A 25,119-nucleotide genomic window follows, 5' to 3' on the forward strand; every position below is an offset into this window, starting at 1 on the left:
ATATCCCAAGCAGCCTCAGGTTTTCCACAATACTCATGTTAATCATGTTTCCCCCGTCAGTTGGAAATTGTTGTTCAGATTGACATTCTTGAAGGCTCTGCCTGAGTAGTTGCTTTAATGGGACATCAATCATCAGCTGAAGTGTTCTGGGTCCTCATTACTGTCTCTGTTGTGACTTCCTCCTTAATGGTTGCACGTCTGTGTGGTTAATTTATTACTTTCCTCATTTATTTCTTTTATAGTAAGTAGATCATGACCAAATAACTTAATGAACCAGAAGCTCCCATGCTCCACATACCCTCACACTGCTGACTGACAGCTGTTGCAGCACTCAGAACCACAGCATACCCAGTGATTACAGGGTCCGACTCCCGTTTATTATAGACATCTGTATGATGATAAGATAGCAACCTAGACTTCACTGTGCTGATTGAAAGTCAGGAGGCAGTTTTACATGTTTTCTTCATGTTCCAGTAGACATAAAGGCATGCCATACAATATATTCTCATTTTGCTCTATTGCACAGCAATACACAACACTGTCAGACACTCACTGACTTTAGTGCAGTATTTTATCCAGATGATGAATTATTTTCCAGACTTTATAAGCCTTTATCATGATGGTTAAGATAAAAATAAAAGAAAGAACAATGACGTAGTTGTAGTTTTCAAGTGATGTTCATCTTGTGTCTTTGATGCTTATTTGAATTATCTTCAGAAGGCTGTTCTAGTCTAAACAGGAAAAAAGAACCAAACAACTGCATCTTAGAAGAGTGTAGGGAAGGGAATACATATATACTGTAAGAGCATTACATGCAAAGAAACCAAAATTGTCTATTGGAAGGTCATAAATTAACAGTATCAGGTATCTGGCATTGCAGAGGTACTGCACCCCAACAGGATAGCACACAAAGGATATTATTACATAATTAAAAATGGAATTCTGTTGTCTGGAAGGCCACTCCTCTTCAGTCTGCTTACAGAGTTTCTCCTGTACCTTGTGAGTCCCTCTAAGTTCTGTCACTCTTACTATTTCCAACTTTTAAATCTCTATTTAAACCAAGAGACTATGTGCCTTGGACTTTACGAAATTTCCTGTCAAAACCTGCCCAAATGCTGCTGCTATTCACTACATGGCCTTTCTGATCCTGTCACTCAGACAGTTTCAACATTCTGTCTTCTCTTACCTCTTCCTCCATGGAAATCTCATGATATCTTACCTCTCCCTCCATGGAAACCTCTTTCCTCCCATGGAAATCTCATGATTTCCATGGCTACTTTGTTCATTGCAATAAAAAATGGCCACTGAATAAGGAAACTGATTTTTAGATTTGTTTTTTGCTTTGATATTTCAGGCTTGAGTTTTTAGCACAATTTCCAGGTGTCTTAAGGGGTGATCTTTAGTAGAAAATTCAGTAATAGATGAAATACAAGTCTACTAAGTGGAAAACACAGTTTAGTTACAAACTGAAAATGAGCCCCTTTGTTCACGCTCTCCCACTCCAAGTAGGCTGCCATCAGGGCAGTTAGAGTGCTGGGAATGGAGGGTGAAGTGGCTTTTTGGTGTTTGATAAATTAGTAGCAATTTATTGAACTCTTTAATTTCTATGCTGTAGCCTTCAAACTGCCAAAATGTGGTATCTTCCAATTTACTTCTTACCAAATTTGATTGTTTACTTTTTAGTAAGTATGTTTGTGCATGTGTTTACATATATATTTGTCAAAAGAGACAGAATACTTACCTCTAGAGTCAGGTTCTCCCCATTTTCCTTTCTTTGGCTGTATTTCTTTTTAAGGCACACTGCAGTTGTGATAGTGACAATAAGCATTACAACAAATACAGCTATGGTTGAAGAAACAGCTATTACAGTATTTTCTTGAGTTGTGCCTTTCCTTTCACACTTTTCTCCCATGTACCACCAGTTGTCAGATGCGGGACACCTAGAAAGTAAAAGAACAAATGTGTGCTATCATCACCTAAAGATTAAAGGCATGAAAAGGTCTACTTAAGAAAAACTGCATCTTTGATGCACTGTTTCTGTATGCCAAAACATAATGAAGTTATCTGAAAATGGACTTGTATTTTAAAGTTGTCTTGAGTGGACAACTGCCTTTACACATGTGATTTTTTCAGCTTCCTGCTGTTTTTCAGGTCATGTCTTCGGAGACAGCCTTTGCCAGAAAACCCAAGCACCATCCTGATCCATTTGATGGCTTAATACCTCTCTGCAGCTGATCTATAAAGCTGCTGCCATAGAATGATTGTCTTTAGCTTCCAACAAAGATGCCCTCTGTATCACTCAGTTCACTTATCTGCTCTCTTTTCCTTGAAGTTTGTAGTACTCATATTGATAGAAAACTCTCTTTCTGCTCCATGAAACTAATACCTGTCACTGGGACCAATGTCATATAATACTTGCTCCCACTATTACTAATTAGCCTCAAATCCTCATGCAGTTCTGCCTTTTATCATGCTCATCTTTCACACAAAGCCCTTCTATTTTCTTCAAAAAGCCTTTGTAGGAAGGAGTTGAATAAGCTCCTGGGGCAACTGGTCCACAAGTTTTACACTGCTGTTTTTTATCTGATCAATCTGCATTTCCAGGAAACGTCATTCTCCTGTTTCCTCACATGTTCTTTGAGGGTTTTTTTATTTCTCAGCTCACTTTATGCAGCAATTTGAACCTGTGAGATAAACAGGGAGGAGACCACAGGATGGACTCTCAAGGCACTTCTGACCAGATAGCAGCTGAATCAAAACTTAGCTTCAGGAATTCCCCAGTTCAGTGACTGAGCTAGCCAAATGTGCTCCCACCACATTCCCCTTTGCCTGCTCAGTGCTTCTCCACTAGCAGATATGGAATGGTCTGATGAGACTTTCTTATTCCAGGGGATAATTTTCAAATATAAGGAACTTGTATGAGCTGCCTCTGCCCTCTCCCGGGAAGTTAAGAAACTTAACGTCCTAGCAGCCATCTGGGTTTAGAACTAAAATCAGGTTCCAGGACTTGATTCCTTCACCTTATCCAGCATCACAATCAGCTCCAAAATATTTTATAGTGAACATGTAAGTATCCCATGAGCTAACCCTAAGAAGGTACATGTGCAGTACTGCTGAGTACACACCCGCTCCTTTCTAACCCAGATTGTTCCTTATGTGTTTTCTTTAGTTCCTGTCTAAGCCATTTATTCAGATCTACCTTCAACACTGAAAATGAGTCCATTTGCAGTGCACTGTGAAGACACTGACTGTTGGGGGACTTCACGTGATCTGGCTTAAAATTCTGTATCACATTCCCCCTTGTTTCTCAATAGAAAATCAGAGCAGAAACTGACTGCTGGTCATGTAATTCTCTAGGACAGAAAGTAGGTCACACCATAGGCACTAAAACTTCAAATAGTCCAGATATGTCAGAAATTAAATGTTCTCTCTCTGTAATTTCAAAATCAGGCATAACATTCAGTATAACTTTTATCTGTCTTTTTGGAACAGCTTCTTGACATTTACTCGTATTTGTGACCTCCTTCTGATGGGTTGCACAAGGATTGTTTTGAAAAAGGCTTCTAAATGGGGAGAGATAACACTTAATGAGTCATCCTGACTCTTGTTGCTCTTGGCCTTTAGGTATTTGCCTCCAGTCTACCCGCCCTGGCACAGCCTCACATAAGGTTACTATCTTCAGCATTAGAGCTTGTTTGAGACCTGGAACAATGCTAATAAGCCAGGTGGGTTACATAAATGTATCCACAGAGAATTAAATAAAAGTTGATATTAATTTTCCTGCAGGGCAAACAATGTTTTTAGGTCTCAGCTTTCATTGCTGGTTTCAAAGACAAGCAACTAGACTCCAGTAATTCATGGTCATAATTTGCACTGCACGATATTTCTGAATCAAATTGTAAAACAAAGTTTGTGCTGCTTCCTGCCTGAGAAGTATTAATCATCTTTTCCACTGATACAAATGCTCTTTTATTTCAACTGCAGTTATACGTAACTCTTCTAACTTTTGCTATAGGGATTTCAAAGGAGGTGTACAGTCCAATTTACAACTTTGGATTAAGACATTGCTGAAAACGATAAACACATTTAAAATACAATTTACAGAGGAGTCAAGCAGAGTACTTCTAACAGTCAAATGCTGTGGTTAGCAGCTCTGTTGCCCAAACTGGTCATAAGTTTAGTCTCACAGTAGCAGTTGGAAATACTTGCTTTAATCAGCTATAGTCTGTCTTTCCCTTCCCTAGGAGCAAAGATTTATTCTACTACAGACTTTCATTACTCTTCCCAAAATGGTGTTTCAGAGTGAATAAAGGCAGTTACCTGCACACCTGTGCTCTGTCTACAATAACACAAACACCGTCATTTTCACAAGGGTTCTCTGGACAGAAATCTGGAGTCTCTACCTCTGGCTTTTCAGTGACAGAGGCTGTTGTGGTGGGTGTTGTCGCAGTGGGAGGCTTGCTGGTAGCTGTGGGCTTTGTGGTGGCAGCTGTGAGCTTGGTGGTAGTTGTGGGCTTGGTGGTAACAGTGGTGATAGAGGTAGATTTGATGGTACTGGCACTGGGTGTATTCACAATATGAGTGGGTGAAACACCTGGCTGAGTTGATAGTAGATCCGATATATCTACAGGATAAAACCACAGGCAATAAGGTCTTTACTTCATGCTACTTTTACTCTTTTTCTAATGACAAGTTCTAATAGTAAAAAGAACCTCTCCACAGGTATAACTTATAAATAGTCTTTTTTATCTTTCAGGAGCATGATGTATTTTAGAAATGTCCTCTAAATTATTTCAGAAACAGAAAAATGTATTCAAAATATTCTATTCAAAATAACTTGCACAGGATTAGTATAATTTTATGTATCTTCACATAAGATAAAGGAATTATACTGTGCATGTACCTATTCACAAACATACACTTTGACTTTAGATATACGTGTAGTTCCAAAACTGGAAAGTTTCCAAAAGTACCTCAAAGTACATCATGTGTATCTATATCTACATCATGAATTACTTGGTAGGTATGTGACACTCCTTTTTTTACTGTATCATAAAGAATATCAGCAATGTTTACATACCTTCCATTGTTAAAAGAATATAAATGCCATCTTCTTTAATAAAGTTGCGGCTTCTAAGTCTCTGATGAGTTAAAAATACACTTGTTCCACTTCCTGGACCTCTCATGAATGTAGTTCCATTAGGAAAAGTTGCTATGGATCCCACTTTATCTGGCCTATCCCAAAAATATGTTGATGAAGACTCTGCGAAAAAAATCAACTGAATGTGAGTGTAGGACCACTCTGGATTTCTTTCTCAGTAGGGTCCCTTCCTTCTTAGATAACCTCTGCTGCAAGAAAGTACTGAGGCCTCTCTCAACAACCAAGGCAGACAGCATCCTATTTTGCCAGCTTCTCCTTAGCTGCTTATGGATATCACGATTATAGAGAACACAATAAATTACTTCAAACTCAAGCAGTAGGAGCAATGCTGAAACTGCCTACAGGTTTTTGCAGTTTTTTTGCTTGAGATTCTACACTGACGAGACGCTCAAGACAATGGAGATCTTCAATGGCTTGGTTTAGCATAGGGTATTGAGGAAAGAACTTGCTGGAGATTAGGTTATTGAAGAGCTGTCTGAAAACCGTTTGTGTTTTCTTTTCAGTTCTTTTCAAGTAAGTGTAGTGGGAAAAAAAGATTAGTAGTACATGAATCATCTGCAAAATGAATTGATTCAGTGCTCATCAAAAAAGAGCATCTCTTGATGTGGACAAAGGGCACAAGGTACTTGAACAACCTGAACAGTCACAGGCCACTGATGTCCCCTTCATTAAACCCTGTTCTGTATCTCAAAGCTGAGCCTGATTGTCTATGGAAGTATCTGCCAGAGGGAGAAGAAACTGCCTACTCCAACACTTCCGCTGGTTAGAGAAAGGATAGTAGTTACAAGGCTTCTCTTGGGAATCTGGGGCTATCAACAATACATGAATAAACACAGGAGAAGGAGCAGAGTGCAAACTGTGGCCATAACAGCAGAGTGCACATTTATGTCCATCTATCTGTGGAGGACCTGGTGTGCTGCATTTTTCAATTACAGGGGGGCCATTTAGTCTTTCCAGATTACCCACTTTGTTTTCATGTAGAGACAGTGTCATAGAAAAATTCATGTAAAGCATAGCATTTTAAAAATAATACTGTAAATTAGACATTTTTGTGCCTTACTTCCTTCCCTAATGATACAGTCTGAAGGCCCAGGAAAGTAGTTCAGTGGTGGAGATGGTTTGTTTTGACAAGACCCTTACATCAATGCAGAAAGTAATTTTGGACTTAAATCCAATATTTATCCAATGATGACTATTGGAGGGAAGGGAGGGTCTTTAATATCTCTCTTTATAGAGATTCCTACCATTTATCATAGTTACATCTTTACTTCCATTGCCTCCTTTCCAAGTTGTTAAGGACAATTGCTGCTTATCTCCTCACATCTTGAACAAGTACAGATTATGTAATACAAATCAGTACTTTGTCCATCTGGAAATCTGCACTGACAGCACTATACATTTTACAAGGAGGGCAGGGATTTGTTTAGTAGCTGCACTTTTATCTGGTATGAACTCTGTGTATTGTTAATTCAGTATTTTTCTTCTCAAGCCTTCTGGAAAACTTCCATTCTCATTAAAGCAGATATAAATGCATCTTCACAGAACATATGGGAGAAGTTTTAGGAATGGATCATACACCAGTTTCTTATGCAAATCAGCCTTGAAATCCAGGGTCCCAGCTTAATCTACTTGTATGTTTAATTTTCTCTGGTCTGTGGATCTTTTATATTGTTGCTGCAAACAATTAAAACATTCCAGAAGCTGAAAAACCTGCACTAATTTACACAGAGAGACAAACTAACTCCTTGTCTTTTGGTTGCATTTTAAATGTACTGCATATCATGTCTGATTTTAACTAACCTGATAATTCCAGAGGGTCTGTTGTTATACTTCTTTGGTTTGACATCCGTTGACGAATATCGGGATGCTGGTCAAGCAGAATCATGGTACCTTGTTGCCATGCACAGGGCCATTGCAACTGATCATCATTTGCTCCAGAAATCAAGTGGAAGTAAATTGCCAAATTAAAGGGATTATTAATGGTACCGTTTACATATAAGCTGACCTGAAAAGCATACCCTTCACTTGAATAGAAGGGTGGACTGTATATTCGTCCTGATGTCCCTGCTGGACTTGTATTGAGGAGATGTGTGAAATTTCTGATATGCCAGACATGGTGGGGACACTGAGTTTCCGACAAGTTGATGTCGTCAATAGAGAGGCCTCCGTTTGATAAGCCACTTCCTTTCATGCCTTGAAACACAACCCGGAATTTACTTGTGACATTCAAAGAAACATGATGGAGCTGCCAGTAACTCGCAGGTGAACCTGAAAAACAAGGGCAAGCATTTATGAAGTAAGCAGTACAGTCAAATACTGCCCAGGGCTATGGACCCCATACCAACACCATGTAAGAATTTCTTAATTCCAGTGGCTCTGAAGTGATAGAATGTTTCTCCTGTAGATGTTACTTTTTCAGTGCAAGATCATATTTTCTGAATTCAAATTTTCAACAGATTTAATATGCATAACAGCTCTGCAATTTGAGTGAAAACAGTGTTAATCATTCTTAAGACAGTTTTTTCTTTTATGTTTTTAAAGAACATTGCATTAAATTAGTCCAAATGTTGTGATAATTAGATGCACAAAGATGGCTGTCACCTCTATTATTAAAAAGAGGAAAATTCAGAACAAAATATAATCAAATTGGCATGTCTCAACAAAAAATGCTAAGAGGATTCTGGGAGCCCAGAACCACAAGGTTGGTTCATTTGGTTGGTTTTGTGTATTTAAATGACTTGTCAGAAGTTTGCCTATGCAGAAGTACTGTCCATCCATCAAATGATAAATGGTACTAAGTTCAGATTAAACCACTCATTTGCAAAACCTTCTTCATGTGATAAAACCTCACTGCAAATTTGATGCTGCATCTGAAAGTGCCTGTGCTAGCAAATTCCACTTGACTACAGAAGCAGTGTACACAAAAGCAAAGACCTCTGCACAGGGGCTTTGTAAGGTAGGTGAAAGTAGGACATCTTTTGTTAACAGTATGTGCAGCAAAACAGTTTCTTTTGCTGTCTGGTTTATGTTCATCTGCACAGAAGACGAGACTTTCATCTGCATTTATGGAATAAGCAGTGCCAGTCACAGGTACAGAACTCATGACTCCTAACAATTCTAAACACAACACAATGGATCTCAGATATGAGTCTTAATTTCTTGCCATTTCTCATTACTGTTATAATCAGGAGGAAAAAAATAAACACAGAAACAAGAACAAAACCCGCTGTCTTTTATTAAGTTGCCTTCTGCATAAGGATTTTTTGAACTGCACAGATTAGATGCAAGACAGGAGTTTTTGACTCATGTTCAGTGAGCAGACAAGCTAACTGTGCAGTAAAATGTCCCACCACTATAGCCTGCACAATATCCCCTGCTCCTGTGCCACAGATCAGGAGAAAGAGCTCAGGGCTTGTCCCTCAGCCTCTCAGGTGTGATGGTTCAGTGCAAACCCGTGAGCAGCTCAGTCAGGATGTCACACCACGGCTGGAAAGGGCTGCAGGGTCATTGTTTCTTCCAGTTTAACTGCGCTGCTGAGGGTGACTTCTCACATAAGAACAGCGAAACAGCTTGCAGGAAAAAAAATTATCTCAAACCATTGCTGAAATTTTTACCAGACATTGTCAAAGTAGGATGCCCATCTGGACACACATATGCGATCAAAGACTTAAAAGGAAATTATGGACTTGAGAAAGAAAGAATGGGGTATGGCACCTAATGAAAGAGTATTTGTGAAGAAGGCTGAACTGTGGAGAAATTAATCTTGGCTTCAAAGAGGGGTTTGAAAGAGGTTGGAGTGCTCAGACTGATCGGAAATATGCATCTGCCTCAGAAACTGTGACAATTCTATTAAAGATTCCTGATGGCACACAGGGATGATGAAAGTGTCAGGGTGTAGAAAAGAGTGGAAAAAGAAAAGAAAAACAGGAACCAGCAGCAGCTGAGCCTAAAGGAATAAGAAGACGCAGAAGAGTGGACTTGATAACCTGTTTAGTGAAAGACCTTGCTCAGACCCCTAGGTAACCTGAAGATTGGAATAGTTATAGCTGTAATGGATACCAAGTGATAGCTAAGTGAGAAAGTAATTTAATCATAAGGTAACTTTGGCAATTCTAGCTTAAAGAGCTCTTGTGCACTAACTGATGCCAGTTGCTCATTCAGTAGGTCATAAACTCCTAAAAGCACAAGAACTCAATTTTCTTCAAACTACAACTCAAATCTGCTGCCCATATATCTACGATAAGTAATTTCAAACGTTGTTTAAAAAGTAAGCTGAATTTTATGTATCTCTTTTAAACTAGTATGTTAGGTATTCCAGGACACTTACACTTTCCATTTCTTTATTATTACTTTCTTAGTCATTGCAATTTACTCTAATGACCAGCTTCATTGGTTGCTATTGATACCAGTGATTCTGGAACAGTTAAAATGACTACTCATGGAATTTTAGCTATTTTGGTGAGAAAACCATCTTGATAATGCAAGAGTTTGTAATTTGTGGTAATTGACTACATTATAGGAAAATCTAACTGAGGATCAAGCATATTTTCACCAAGTATAATTTCACCAGCAGAGAAACAATTACATAGTTAGAGAAGAAGCCACAGAATAACACTAGGAGATGAGTCACTTTGATACAATTATTTCCCACCAGTACTTTGAAAAGGATATTGAGTATAGATTAAACCAAAGTGCAGTTTTATTCCATACCTTTTATCTCTTCAATGAGTCTCAAAGTGCCATTCGGATGGGCTGAAGTATACTCCCTGACCCAGACATGCAGGCTGTCACTTTCATGACCACTGTTATAGAAATAGAATTGTAAGCACTGAAAGCCCCTTTTGGGATACAAAATTCTGCTCTCCAGGATAGCTGTGCTTCCCTCTACTCCAGTGCCAGTGTTGAAATGCATGAAGTAGCCAGAATCTGTCAAAAGTCAATGAGAAATTAATGGTAGAGGAGAAAGAAAATAGAATTTTCCTGGCATACTGCTATTCTTAACACTGCATTGTAATAACACAAGAAGACATGGTCAAGTCAGGGTGAAGTAGATTCTGTACAAACCCTCAGATCCTTGCAAGATTTTTCCTCCTTTTTCTGTCTCTAGCAATTTGTACTTTTTACCCAGTAATCCATCACTGACTGCCCCTCTGGCGGTCTGGTTTGAGCTCCTGAATTCATGAAGATTTTTCTGGCAAGTTCAGAAACAACTGGCTGTATTCTCAATTAACTGTTCACCTGAGGCAGGATAATACACATAATTTCTAAATCCCAATCCTTTCCAAGGATTTACTGAGCTATTACTGAGAAAAGCAGCAATCTTTCTGGTGTGCCTGTACCATAGGTTAGAACATTCTATACAGTTCTCATGTCAGCATGTGACACTAAGACTAGAAAACAAATGAGATAAGGACATTCAATTTTCTCAAATAAGCAGAAAATTGATTGTTATCCCTGAGAATGTAGATTTATGTTGCTTAGTTAAAAAATAAGCTGTGATTTGTTAACAAATAGACAGAGAGCAAGGCCAAGATCGAAGTCAACTCCCATGCCTCTGCAGAATATAATTGCCAGCAAGATAAGAACAGTATTTTCCCATACCTTCGCATTCTCCCATATTCGTGTGATCAGTATGTGGCCCGGCAGGAACGTGAGACAAACGCTGCCAATCACTGTTATCATCTGAACTTTGAATCATGCCACATATATTTTCAAGTTCAAAACTGCATGTGTCCATGAAACTCAGGGAGGAGGCTATAACATTAAAAAAAAAGAAGAAAAGAAAGAAAAAGTTGTGAATCTCCATTACACAACATACATCTTAATTCTGAATGTCCAAAAGCCAAGAGCAGAGAAAGACTAAAAGCAAACACCAAATAATCAGTGGCTTTGCTTACCATTAACATTCATAAGTCTAATGTTCTGGAACTCAAAGCATTTGGCAATTAACTCTGACATTCATAAGATGTTGTCAGGACCACTCTGGGCACTCAGGAAGCACAGGAGGGTGCCAGCTAATTATCAGATCACATTTTTTGTCTACAAAACCAACACTAATATCAGCCCAAACCCACCAACTTTCACAGTGTCAAAAGGTCCTGAGACTTCCCATTCATGCCTCTGCTTTCCTTGGGCTGGTCCAGACATGGCCACAGATTTTGAGCTGGAGTGCTTATTTTGAAAGTTATTTCAGCAGAAGTTGTTTCACTGAAATAAGCAAACCTTGATTTTCAAAATGCTGAACAAAAAAAAACCCAACACATTTGGCAATGGTACATTCGGAACCAATTTTTAAGATGTCTTGCATATAACAAGTGAAAAATTAAGTAAAGGAAGACTCTGCAGTTGAATATGAAAGGGAGAGCACTGTACGAAATAGTTTCTCTGTCTAAAACAAACCCTGGATGGGTAAGGGAAGACACAGTCCAGGTTTATCCCTGATCTTAGTTTTGTTTCCCATTGTACCGTGCCTAAGTTCTGTGTATCACTGGACAAGATCTGAAAACACGTATTATAATAACATGCTTTTCAAAGTACATATAAAGTATTGTGGCAGGTTTAAAGGTTTCATTGCACTACAAAAAGGACCTTGAATATCACAAAAATCAACCTCAATGGCATGCCAAATGCTTCACTTAGGCTGTGGCTCAGGGAAACACTTAAGTATGAACTGCTGCCATATCAGTTGTACTGCTGAGATATTTGTAGTGTCCTCATAAAATGCTAACGACCCTACAGAGCTGTAAGGCTATCAGAAGTGTTGCATGACTGATACCTTCTAAGCCACAGTATTGATATGATGTAAAAAAACAAGAGATTTTAATGGTAACTGTTATATTGACTGCTGGAGAAAGAATATAAATAAAAAGGGACGATTAGATGAAATAACTCTTTGAAATCAAAATATAAACCAAAATATGAAACTGATTTGCCCAAACAGAAAAGAAGTAGCCAAACTACTTTAATTAGACACTGCTGGCTGGCATGGAGTTGTGACCAGAACAACAGGAAGAGAGAAAAGTGAGAACCAATTTCTTATGATTTATTCCTTAGATTAATTCCTGAAATAGGAGAAGGGGACACTGCTTGAGGCAGGTTTTGAACTCCATCTGCACCAAAAGCCAAATACTTTCTTAGTATGTAGTGAAAGGCTGGACTTGGAAGAAAATACATGGTGGATGAGTGCTGAGTCCTAACTTCCAGTAGCTTGGTGAAAATTCATGGTTGGTTCTGTTAAGTAGTATGCTAGAACAGTAAAACAGACTAAAACCTACTGTTATCATACGGCCTGAAAGACAGTCCTGAAAAAAAGCTGAGAACAGCTCTAAAGTATCAGTCAAGATTTCTTATGCTGTGGCAAAAAGTTTGAAAAACCAAGTTTGCCTTTTCTAATGGAATTTCCTAACCACACAGGCCTTCAGCAGAAGTTAATCTTAACCTTTTCCTTGAATCATGTTCAGCAACAGAAGTAATTTTCTGATTCCTCTGGGAGGATATCTGCCCCCCAAACCATGTTTAGAATTCTCAGTCTTCCCATAACCTAAAAGGATCAGCCTAGCAGCAGAATGAGCAAGGGCTGAGACCTGTGAAGCATCCGTCCTCCCTGGCACAGGGGCCATTTAGGCAAATGGTGGGTGATCTGAAGACCACTTATGGCTCTGTAAATATCATGGGCACTATACAAAGCCAAGGGACAGACCAGACAGCAGGAAAGATCCTGATTGCACTGGAGGTGGTGGCAGATTAAGAGGGAGGAAGAAGGACCCCATTCACTGTTAAAGACATCCTTAGCTGTAATCACTTCTGTAACACCTGACTGTGTGTCAAGTGGTAGAATGTGAGGCTGCATGTAAGTGTGTGTTCAGTTTAGACCTACATGACCAGAAATATTTCACCATAATTGTATGCTCAGAAAAAAGCACTGGTTTAATAAAACTGTTTTTCTAATTATTTAAGGTATCTGTAGAATGAGGTTTCATATATAACTGTAAACTAGTACTCATTACTTGGGATATTGAGGCAGGGAAATAACAGTTTTCTTCTGAGTGCCAGGGCATGTTTGACGCAGTCACAATTACAGAATTACATTTCAGTTTGGTAATAGACTTATCTGTATTTCTTTGTCTCTTACTTTCACTCAACTTTCTAAAATAAATCCCGTATAAGCAAAATAACTCTTCTGACCACCTTTGTAAGAGACTGGGTTTGAAACTAAAAGGAAAAAATCTAAAAAGCAAGCATTTTCTTCATAACAGCATCTGTACCCTATTTGCTTGAACACTGGCGGTCTCACAGATTCCGTGGAAGAGCAGCAGGTACCATAGCCACAGCAAAGATACTCATTTCTGTACAGTGTCTGAGCAACAGCTGTGCAATAATGGAGGAAAACAAAACAGAAAGCTTTGTGCAGAAGCACACATTTTAAACAGCCACCCAAGGGAGGAACAAAAATCAGCTGCTGAGTGAAGCTGGTTTTTAGCTAAGGTCAGATGATATTGCACAGAAAACTCTGCTGCATAGCAGTGTTTCTGCAGGAGGTCTATGCTTTCCCTAGCTGTACCATTATTTATGGTGTTTTTAACACAATTCACTTCTGCAAATACGTTAGCATCTCTTTCACTTGTGCCTGGATGAGTCCAGTGTGTACGTATCACTCTCTTTTCTTTCAGATGCCAGAAGTGAAGAAGTTTAAAAGCAATGGAGAAACTTACAGCAATTGTACAGCCGGTTCAGTTTCTGGAGATCATAATCACTGAAATCCATTCGCTGTCCTATAATCCCCATGAAGTCTGGTATGTTAGTGACAATGGTCGGTTCCATTCCATTCCTGAATGCATTCTGGCTATAGTGCATCACAGAATTATAGTCATAAGGGACATTCAGGGAGTCTGATGTTTTATCATCATATTTTTTGAAATTATGTTCTGTACCTAAATGGGAAAAACAAAAGGGAAGATTTTTTGTTGCCCAAGAGGACCAAGTTCTGTGTAAAGACTCAATGTGACAGAGAATTCATCAGATCCCAGAGTGTTTTTTGTAGTCATTTACTTGTCCTTGCTCTGTAAAACTATTTCTAGTCTGTAGTTATTTACTTTCCTCTTTCAGCCACTGGAACATAACACAATGACTTCTGCTGGATAAAACAATGCTTTTTGCTACCAGAAAACTTTTTGCTGTGAAACACCTGTAAACTTTCGTGGCTTTATGATTCCCAAAAGTGGAGATACTGTTTCATACTCAGATCAATGCAATTTGCAACTGCAGTGAATCCCTGTTTCTAATCTGTATTCTTGATATATAATTGCTGGTCATCTTAGCTCACAATAAACCAGTTAGTGCTTTTATCAGATAAGCATCCACAATTTACCTTTACAGATATTTTCTGGAGTATGAGCAAAACCCCATTACTAACTATAAGGCAAACACTTTAAATTAGTCAAAATACAGTAACTATACTCTGGTCAGTGTAAAAAGCTGCAGCAGTTTCAAATGTCTAACAATAGTGCAACTCGTTATTAAAGAGTCAGCAAAGTATAATGGAAATCAAATAACAGTGAAAGTCATTTTCTGTAATGTATGCTTGCATATGCACCTGACTATTGATCACTACTGAAGAAGAATGCATTAGACTTAATCATTGGCTACTTTTTCAGTCTTCTGTGTGTACCTGTGTTAGGGAAACATGGAGTTTGTGTATATAACTTTGTTTTTGGACTGCCTGAAAGGCACAGAGGACAAGCTGAAGAGACTGAGTCCCAAGGATCCCTGTGCCAGCTTTCAGGCTTGTGCCAAATACACCATGGCTTATATTCACAAGTTGCATTACTAAAGTAACTGCTCATGTGATGCGGACCCCAAGAAGGGTCCCCCCTACCTGCACACCCTCTCTGCATGCTCTGCTGTCTCAGTTCTGCTGCACCAGGTGTAGCGGTCGGCAGGAAAGGATGACCAGTGTTTTCACTAGAGATTTTCTACTGACTCCGGCCATGCTGGATTTTTCAGAGTGGGATTCTTTTTCAATTATTTGTGTTTTGTTAAGGGCTCTCAGACTAACAGTGCTTTCAGGGTATTCATTTTAACAAACCAAATTACTCCCTTCTGCTGCTCTGCTGTACTACATGTAGCATACCAGCACTCAGACCTCTAGCTAGGGCTTTGGCAACTGCTGTGGCACAATCAATAACCACAACAACCACAAACAAGGCTTTCTGTCCTGACTAGGTGTCACTTGATATTTCGTTCACTAATACACTGGCTTTGAAACGCAAGTCCAGGTAAGAAGAGAATAGTGTAACCACCAAAGGGTGGCTGGAAGCTATGTTCCACTGCTGAACCCCTAACACCAGAGCCTGAAAGGAAAATCAGGTAACTGACCTGACAGAACCCTCTCCCAGATGATGGACACATAGTCATCCCGGTCGGACCGCGACTGCTCATGCCAGAATCCCAAGGCATGCAGGAACTCGTGCTGGATCGTCGCGATCCTGTCACAGCCAGCTCCAATGGAGAGTTCCTGCAACCCCCTTTGGAGGTTTCCCACTGAGGACCAGCAGCTAGCATTGAAATAAGATGAGAGAGGGCTCTGTGAGATACGTGCCATCCCCATGCCATGCGAACTCCAGAATCAGTCTGTTTAACAGGGACAGTTTTGAGTGTTGAAGTTACATTTTGCTACAGAGAGCACTTATTCATTGATCTGGTCCTTCTCAGATCCTTTCCTCTCACATTTAGCTCTGTTTTGATGAACAAACAGTTCTCCTATTCTGGCTCTACTGTTTTTAATGGGTTTTCTTTAGCAGAAGAATGTTGAGCTATTTGTAACAGAAGAAAACTGTTAAGGATTTCATTGGCACTCTGGTAAACATTAAAGACTATGGACACAGAGCAATTAAGTTACTGCAGATTAACAGTTCTCAGATGGATCACAGTATGTGACTGTAGTGCACTTTGAGCCAGTCCCTGTTGTAAGGGGAACCAGGTTCATGCACATTCTTGCCTCTGCCACTGCAGCTGCTTCTCTCCATTGTTTTGGCCTTTTTCTCTGTAAGGGGCTGTGGCTGCCAGGCAAGATGCACTTCTTTGTGGCTGTGTTTACCTTCCGAAACGCTGCTAGATTTGATAGTGCTTTTCACAAGCTCTTTCCTTTCTTTCTATCTGTGAGTTTCTGTTCTAGAGCACTTGCTGCTGACACACACTCACAAGGAAGAGCAAAACTGCAGCTGTGCTGGAAGTTTTTATTAAAGTATAAAAATGTCAAGTGGGCTATCTGCACGAGCCAATAAGATGGCACCCCATGTCCACAAACCAGCAAGCACAGAGAGCTACGTTTAAATTGATATTTTAAGCAGCAAATAAATCAACACTTACCCAATGAAGTACATAAAACTAATCAGGCACAAAATATGCCATAGGATTTGAAGTCCTGTCACCCCAGAAATTTAAAAACAAAAGCACCCATGCGCTTTTGAACCCTGTAACTTATTAGTACAACATATTCCCTAGTATTTCTCTTTCCACAAAGCAGCATAGGCCTTGGCTGTTGATTACTTATTAAAATCACAGTATGACACCTCAGAATAAGCACACATGGCATCCATAATTTCACAGGCTTGCCTTGAACAAGGCCTCATATTGATTATGCAGCTTTTTCTTGTGTTGTGCGGAAGTCTAAGAAGTCCATCACACTTCTGGGTCCATCTCATACCAAAGCAGCTGCCCCTGGCTTCACACAGCAGGCTACAGGCAAAATTAGCATCTGAACACCAGGGGGCGCAGCTCCTGCCTTCCCTGCAGACTACCAAATGCAGCCACAGAGGGAATAAATACATGGTCTGTGTTACCCAGCACTGAGAATAAAACCAAGCAAGTGAGACATAGCGCACCAGAGCAACGAGCACCTGGAATCCCCTGTTAGGAGGGTCTTCAGGAAGGGAAAAAATGGGAGAAAGTCCCAGTTTTACAAGTGTGTGAGAGCTCTGATCCTATGCTTTCTGCATTGCTAGTTGGTCTATCAGAGGCTAGAGAAACAGGAAGGTATCTGCTCTGACTAATTCCACCAGCCTTCTTTTTGGAAGGTGAGCTCTAAGTAGATACATGCCATTAGTAGCAATGATGCTACTTATTTCAAGCACATTTCTATCCTAATGTCCTGCTAGCAAATAACTTCCCATAGTATCACAGCTCACCAGTACAAGCACATAAACACTTTGATTTTCCAGCACCAAGCTGGTTAGCCAGGGAACTGTATTAATCCATTTCTGGGTGGGTTCTCTTTGCCGTGTGACACAGTGGCAAAGAGCTGAATTCACACCCCCAGGAGAACTCCATGAGAACCTGATTTTCCATCTGGAAATAATAGAGACGGTGTTGATCCTCCCTGGTCTGCTAACCACTTGGCTCTTCCACACCATGCAAAATTTCCTGCTGAATGAGTCCTCTATTCATGAGAAGAATACAGAGATGACACTACATACGGTACTTCAGAGTCTACAAATGTGTTATTTGCACAGGGCAGTCAACACAACAAAACAGCAGCTGGCTTCTTTTGTGGCTGACTTCATTTGGATTCAAAAGGATAATCCAGATGAGGACTTTCTGGTCTACTACAAATCCTTTTGACACAAAATTCCTTCACCTTCCTCTGTCTGTTTCACAGATGCAAGCCAAGATTGGAAAGGCAAAGATGATTTATCAACTTTTTCTTGGTGTGATAAAACTTCATTAATCTGCCTGGTGTTACCAGGAACTTTGTCCTCCTGTCTGCACTGTACCCTCTGGACTGAGGTCTTTAGTCTGCAGTTAGAAGGGTCCTTACTGATTAATAATAATAATAATATTAATAATAATAATAATAATAATAATAATAAGGAACTGCAGAGGGGAATGTGTTGGTTTACCCACCTTTCACCTTGTCCCATTATATCACAAGACAGCCATGGAGTGAAATGAAGGGTCAGTCCTGATAACATTTTGTGCAGCCTGAAGCTAGCTCACTGAAACTGGACAGCCATTTTCAGGAGACTGCACTGTTCAGCTCCAACCTTTTAAAAAGTGCTGCTGAGCATTAGCTGTTTTAGAATGTGCCAGCTGAGATGATAGAAAAATTTCAGGGCAAACAACACACCAGGCAGTGAGGACAAGATATATTCTCCAAAGAGAATGACTTTTCATCTTCATCACCATAACTCATCTATTTTTAATAGACATATAAATGAAATATCATGCAGAGGCCTCTAATTTGCCACAGTCTAAATATTGCTGTTCTTTTTCAGGTACAATTATTAGTAAATTCAATGTGTACTTTAGGCGATGAAAGACTAAAAAATTTAGCTACATGAGTTTTCCATTTGGCTCAACAAGCCCAAGTCATTAGCACAGGAAAATGCATTGCTCCCTATTGTCTCCACTTACACACCTTTTAGGGCTGCGTTTCAACGTCATGTGTACAGCATGACAAAAAGAAGGTCTAAAAAGCCAGAGACTGAAGACATTCTGAAACAATTATCTGCTACAGATATCTCAGAACAAGTCAAATGGAAAGGGAAACATTTTTATTATCAGAAAATCTTTTCCCATTTATGAATGCATTCTCATATCAGGAAATGATTTTCTGAAAGTAAATTTCCTCAGCAGGCTATCAAGCTTTCCCTGATCTCCTTTTCTAAAAGAGAACTGTTTCAGCATAGGGAGGAGATATATTTATTCTTGTTGCACTGTTTTGACAGAGACTGTCTGAGAAAGTGAAGCAGCTGGGGCAATTCTGAATTCTTTATGGAGTCTTATTTTACAAAATTTAAGGTGGAATAGCATATCTACTCATCAAAAGAGGTAAATAAAGTGAAACCTCTGTAAAATATCAAGCATTTAAAAATATTGCTGTTATATCTGAATGCTGGTGTGACATTGCTCATACACAATTCCATTGTAATAGCCAAAAAAATTCATTGTCCCATAGTTAGAACTATCGTACTGCTGCTGGGATTGTTTTTGTTAAACTAACATGACCATTTTGTTAAACTAAGAATGACCATTTGAAAGTGATACTTCATATATCTAAAAATCAGTCAAGAAAATAATTGGCTTGTTTCTGATATCTTTTACCATGCCCAGAAAATTAACTCTTAAAAGACTTGATTTCTTCCTATACTTAGAAGAAGTATCAGCAAAAAAATTGTTTATTGCTACCAAGGTAATATCTGGTTTGGAAACTACTACAATTTCCAGTTTAAAAAAAGACTAGTAAAATGGACACAACAAAAATACAAAATTATAAACAGATACATATGAGTTTTAGATGAATACTGGCCACAAAAATAGCTTGAAATCAAACTGGATAATATTTATTTTACATAACTCTTCTTACCCACTTCCTTTGAACACATGTATGTAATTCTTCTCCCCTTCCCAAGGTTTGAAGTCAATACAGGTTTTCAGTCGATACTGTTCAAACGCCTTGAGGATGAGTGCCTTAGCATTCATTTCTGCAAAGCAGAGTGTTCTTGTCAACACTGAGCCAATAGGTTTGTACTATTATGTGTACACGTCCTAAAGGCGGGTCTTACTCCAGCAATCTTTGATCAAACTAAGCAGGCTTTTTGTTGGGTTAAGACAAGGGGACTCAGCAATGTGCCATTACAAACTGTGTTGTCTGTCAGAATGCCAATTTGCCATTGGTGCTGTAGATTATGTACGTGGCCTGGTAAGCTTCCAGACTTTGAAAAGATCATCAGTGTCCTGTTTTTATTTCTGCTTAGTAAAGTTTCATGTCCCAGACATACAGATTTAAAACCAAATCAATTTTCTGGGCCACAGCAATGGCGGGATAAGAACCATCCAAGAAAGGAGGTGAGAACCAGCACCAACACTAAGGTGATACATGCTGCTTGTGCTTACCCAGGCCAAATCCTGCTGTGGGAAATGCCTGCTCTAGGCTTACAGTAAAAGATGCCACAGAGTATGTATCAACCGGTATTTAACATTTCAATCAACACAACACATGGACATTTTCAAGGGCAAATACCATACCTAGGCTATCATCAAGGACATAGGGAATAACATGGGGCCACCGATAGTTGTCACCAATAATGGAGTTTCGTGCCTGCATGTGAGAAAGAAGGAGGTATGAAGTCCTGAATAAAATGTGGGTCAGGATCAGGGACTACAATAGTGCTAAAGCAAAGCACTTTTCCTACAGGCCCATATGGGTAAGCTCAAAAACTTCAGATCAGAGGTCTAAGGCTTGGGTTTGAAATCCCTTCACTCCCTTCTTTCTTCAATATTCTGCAGCATTTTTTCCATAGAAATTACCTGGGATTTTGATGGCAGTGTGAGGAGAGCTTTGGCTCCTGTGGCAAGCATTAAGATCTAAAGTCCTGACAACTGTACAGACATTAATAATTTTTTGATTCTCCGTAATGCAAGAGTTTGTTCCTGTGCCCTTAGCAAGTGCTGTTCTTGCTTCCACTGATACACTCAGGCCAAAGCAGTTCACCAAAAGTGAGAGTAAAACGTCATTACTGATTTTCAGGTGCTCAAGACAGATTGGGGATTTCTACCAGGTGTTTTTGAGATGTAACTTGTTATGTAAATATATTTACTTTTTTAATTGGTCAGGTAAGGATACTGGGCAGAGGCTTTAAAACATGATATAGATCTAATTTTTTCCATTAGTTCCATTAGTTCTAGTGAATCTACTTAGATGCTGAAGGTTTTGCAGCACTCATCTGTAAATCTAATTGGCTCATTATAAATATTGCACAGATACATGGAGAATCTTTTATATAAACCTGTCTGGGTGATGATCAGTGCTGGTGAATCTCTTAAAAGTTCTAATACAAGGAACAGTAAAGGAAACCAGAAACTAATGATATTGATCTAATGGCTAAACCGAGTTTACCCTGGATAATGTTTCTGCAAATGCACCAGGCTCCTTCATTGTTTATGACATTTTGTAGAAATCCATCCCCAAATATATTCAGTTTACTGTTACATAAACAGCATTTATTGTTAGTTGGAGCAGGATGTATCAATCATTTCCATGCCAGCAATACTTTATGTTGCGTAAGTCAATGACAGGTTTATGGTTTTATATTTTATATTTGAACTCACCCTGTTAAGTTTGATGTCTCCCTCAAAAAGGTTCAGTCCTAAAGCTAAAGAGAAAAGGAGATTAACTTTCAGCTATCGCATTGATCTGTGGCTACCATAATAAAAAACACCAAAAAAAAATTAAAAGATAAACTGAATTTAAAAAAACCTTCATTGATGTCAAAGATGTCTTGATCAATTCCTCCATCTACATCTCGTTCTGAAAATAAAAAGACAAGTGAGGTAGGACATTAGCCCTTGCTGTTATCTTTATGAAGTGTGAAAATTAATGCAATAACAATAACAGTAATTATAAATCTGTGTCTGTCCTAGCGATGTTTATGAGCAGCTGGTTTTGTTGACTGCCTCCCATGCATGCAAATAGATTTCAAAACAGAACTCACCAGTTGTCTCTGGAACAGGCTGGGGAGGGGAAAGAAAAAAAGATATTATTAGAAAGGCACATAATGAAATGCGGCTCACGTTACTCTCACAACAGTATTAGAGATGCGATTTAAGCTCAACTGACAGCACTTAGAGTATGGCTTTGTGTTGGATTGACTGGACCCACTCCCTCTTCATTTGACTGGATATTTGCTTGTGTGTCAGCTTTCTCGTGGGCAAGGACACCTTTCACTAGACCAGGTTGCTCAAAGCCCCATCCAACCTGGCCTTGAACACTGCCAGAGATGGTGCATCCATAGCTTCTCTGGGCAACCTATTCTAGTGGTTCCTGTTCCATTTCTCCCAAAACAGCCCTGTTTCAGCACTTCACTGTTTTGGACTGTTTCAAAATCTGGTAGATTTTAAGACATCCAACTCTAAAAACCCCAGCGTCATTGTGGAAAAGTGACTGAGTTCATTGAAAAAATGTTTCCAGAGCTGGGCAGATGCAAATGCTGAAGGATTTATTTTGATATCACACTTCAGTGAGTTAGCTGGTACTTTGCAGGTTTACACTGATAAATGAAAAATAAGGATGGGGACTTCAGAAAAAAGAATAAACATATAACTGTATATAGATACAGTTTAATAATCCCAAAAATCTTTTCCAGACAAATGATCCATAAAGTTGAAATGTCAATAGACTCCTCTTACATTTTAAAGTTTTATTGCATGTATACCCTATCATTACATTTTGTTATCACTTGATATGCATAAGACAGTACCCATCTATTCAAGTTTTGAAATTACAGTGAAGCTTGCAAAACAAGCTGAAAGTAAATGGGGAAAGTGTGTAACACATTTTGAAGACTTCATTTGCTTTTAAACTCCAACTCTCACACAGATTTCTAGCTAATATGGAATTAAAAATGACAAGTATAGCTTGCAATATTAAAAAATTGAAATGTTATTCTCATTGAAATCAAAGTTATTTTCTTTTCCATTAAAGATTGTTGATGGAAAGAAAGATTCATACCCCTACATGTTGAATCCCCTTATAAACATTAATGGGGAATGTTTGCATGGTTTCAATAATTATGAACTACAATGTACCCATACCTAGTAACCAGAAAGCATAACTGTGCTAAAGAAATGGCTAGCTCATGGAAATGCTCCTCTATCAGCAGCAAAAGTTTACAAACAGAAATTAATATAGCTAAGTCCAGCAGTACTGTCGGTGCATAAACCAGAATGTGAGTCCATGACTGAAGAATATAAAATTCAGCAACCAACTGAAATCCAGGCTGGTCCTCAGCATCTGAAAACTGTCACTGAATGTTTAATGCTGAAGGGATTCCTTCCGTCACTCTTTTCCATTTCGTTCTCAACAAAACTAGGTTTTTAGTCTTGTGAATCTCGACAGCAAAACACTCTGCTTCAAAAGGAGCATCTCTGTGCATAAATATTGCTTGTTTGAGTAGCAATAACTTCAGCCTCATTATCAGCCTGACAACTGAGACCTGTATGATGCATTTCTAGTCTCTTGAAGTTTTGTAAATAAATAACAGATTCACAGTCCATAGTCACATACAGAGGAAGGTTATATTACCTGAGGTGCACCAAAGAGGAATCTAATTCAGTCTAATCGCTGCTACTTTCAAATCTACACACACATAAAGGTCTGAGTATTTGTTACATTAGTCCCCAGCTTTGGCAAACAACATGGTTTATGTGAATTAAATTACAGTGAAGGTTAGTCAAACCATGGCTTGTGAGCACATTTAACTAGCAAATAAACCTAGTGCATCTTGAACAGGTGGGAAACACCTCACTTATTGTAGTCATGTAAAACTGAGGTAAGTAGACTCACCCAGTAATCGGTGGAGAAACAAATTGGTAAGGAATCTGTCCCTAAAATATCTATGGCACCACGACGATGCCCTGGCAGCTCCAAAAGATGATCCATCTCATCTAGCTTGGACATCGATTCAAGGGTGTGATAAATCTCTGATGAAAATTTCCCTGTCTCACCATGAGCTTCAGATGGAGTATTGCCAACCAGTTTGGATGAGACACTAACTTACCAGTGTTTTTTCCAGACTACAGAACTTCAAGTATTGGCATCCAGAAAGAAGCTCTTCCTGGCCATAAGGCACATGCAAATGTTATAATTGGTCTTAGTGATCAGAAGCCACTTTCTCACACAGAAGCTGGTTATTAGGAGTCAGTTTGATGTGTAATAGCTTGTAGATGGTAGTAGCACCCTGCATCACCTACTATAGGCTGTACCAAAGCCTGTAGAGGAACCTAAACAAAGCTAAGACTTGAGTTTCCAGAAGGCAGGGAACAGACGAACAGGTAGTCATGATGGGCAATGGTAATACAAGGGAAGCGTGGTGTTGGCGTTGTGAGGGATACAGGAAGACTATGGCAAAGCTGGGGACATGAGGTTGAGCTCTTGACTTAGGGAGACGTATGAGTGTGTGTTGTATTGTGTACTACTACTGGTATCTACAATAAATTATCACAGAGCAAAATGCTGTATTTCACTACAAAAGACAGGAAATACAAAATCTCAGCTGTTACTTTCAGGCATTTAATAGTTCAGCCAAATTGGAGGAACAGAGAACAGTCATATTCAAGTATATCCAGTGGCTAAAAAGGCACCAACTTCATTATCAAATACATTGCATTATAGCAAAAAAATAAGAAAATCCTATTTCCATTCAAATATGAAGAAGCAAAATAAATTTGAATATTAATCTTGGTTCTAACTCCAGACTTACTATTCTGGTAGTGGTACTTTGAATATTAGTGGATATTTTGCCTAAATGGGGAATGCAAGATAAGCTCTTCCCATGTACAGTGTATTAAAAATAGCAGCACTAGGACCCCAAGGAAGCAGAAATCTTTCTCTTCCATGCAGATGACAACAGAATTCTTACTCTGCAAAAGCAACATACCTTAGTCTTTTCCTCTCAAACTCAACTTAAGCTGCATTGCTTTCTCTATGATATAGAGAATATATATTCTTTGTTTTCTTACCTGACTCCAGACCACCTGAAGAAGAAGCCAAGTTAGGAGCACAGGAACAAAAAAACAGCCCATCTTGTTCTCCAGTCAGAAGTTGCATGGACAGAATTTCAAACCAACTTGGTATGTAAGACAGTAAATACCATAAATCAAAACCTTTGTCCTTTCATCAACGATTAACTTACCTTCCTTTTCTTGTCCAGTAAGCAAAATTTGTCATTACTATATCACAATAACTAACCTTATTTTAACTATTGTTAAGCACTGCTCTGAGAAAAAGTATTGGACACAAATTGAAATACAGGATGAAGCAGACACAGGAAAATGGCAGTACAGGGAAATGGGCACACTGAAATACAGAAAATGCCATTGAAATATAAGAAAACATTTTTATTATTCTAAGGCGGTTTAAGTACTGGAACAAGTTGCCCAAATTGTTGTGGAGTCTCCATCCT

At 39.0% G+C, this 25,119-nt stretch overlaps 1 protein-coding gene across 1 annotated transcript; it reads right to left on the bottom strand.

Moving 5' to 3' along the window:
* Positions 1-355: 355 nt before the first annotated feature.
* On the bottom strand, positions 356-23,615 carry MEP1B (meprin A subunit beta). The gene is made up of 15 exons (XM_061354917.1): positions 23,502-23,615; positions 21,652-21,736; positions 21,417-21,467; positions 21,269-21,312; positions 20,186-20,258; positions 19,524-19,641; positions 15,536-15,714; positions 13,873-14,091; positions 10,763-10,915; positions 9,872-10,087; positions 6,962-7,429; positions 5,081-5,263; positions 4,321-4,624; positions 1,742-1,940; positions 356-731 (listed from the first exon to the last, which is right to left on the bottom strand). The coding sequence occupies exons 1-15, from the start codon at positions 23,613-23,615 to the stop codon at positions 714-716; spliced, it is 2,424 nt and encodes an 807-aa protein (XP_061210901.1). The 3' UTR covers positions 356-713.
* Between the last annotated feature and the right edge of the window lie 1,504 nt (positions 23,616-25,119).

Source organism: Neopsephotus bourkii, unplaced genomic scaffold (assembly GCF_033783945.1).
Source record: "Neopsephotus bourkii isolate Nb327-2 ecotype Australia unplaced genomic scaffold, CSIRO-AGI_Nbou_v1 NB_753, whole genome shotgun sequence".
NCBI classification, from domain to species: Eukaryota; Metazoa; Chordata; class Aves; order Psittaciformes; family Psittacidae; genus Neopsephotus; species Neopsephotus bourkii.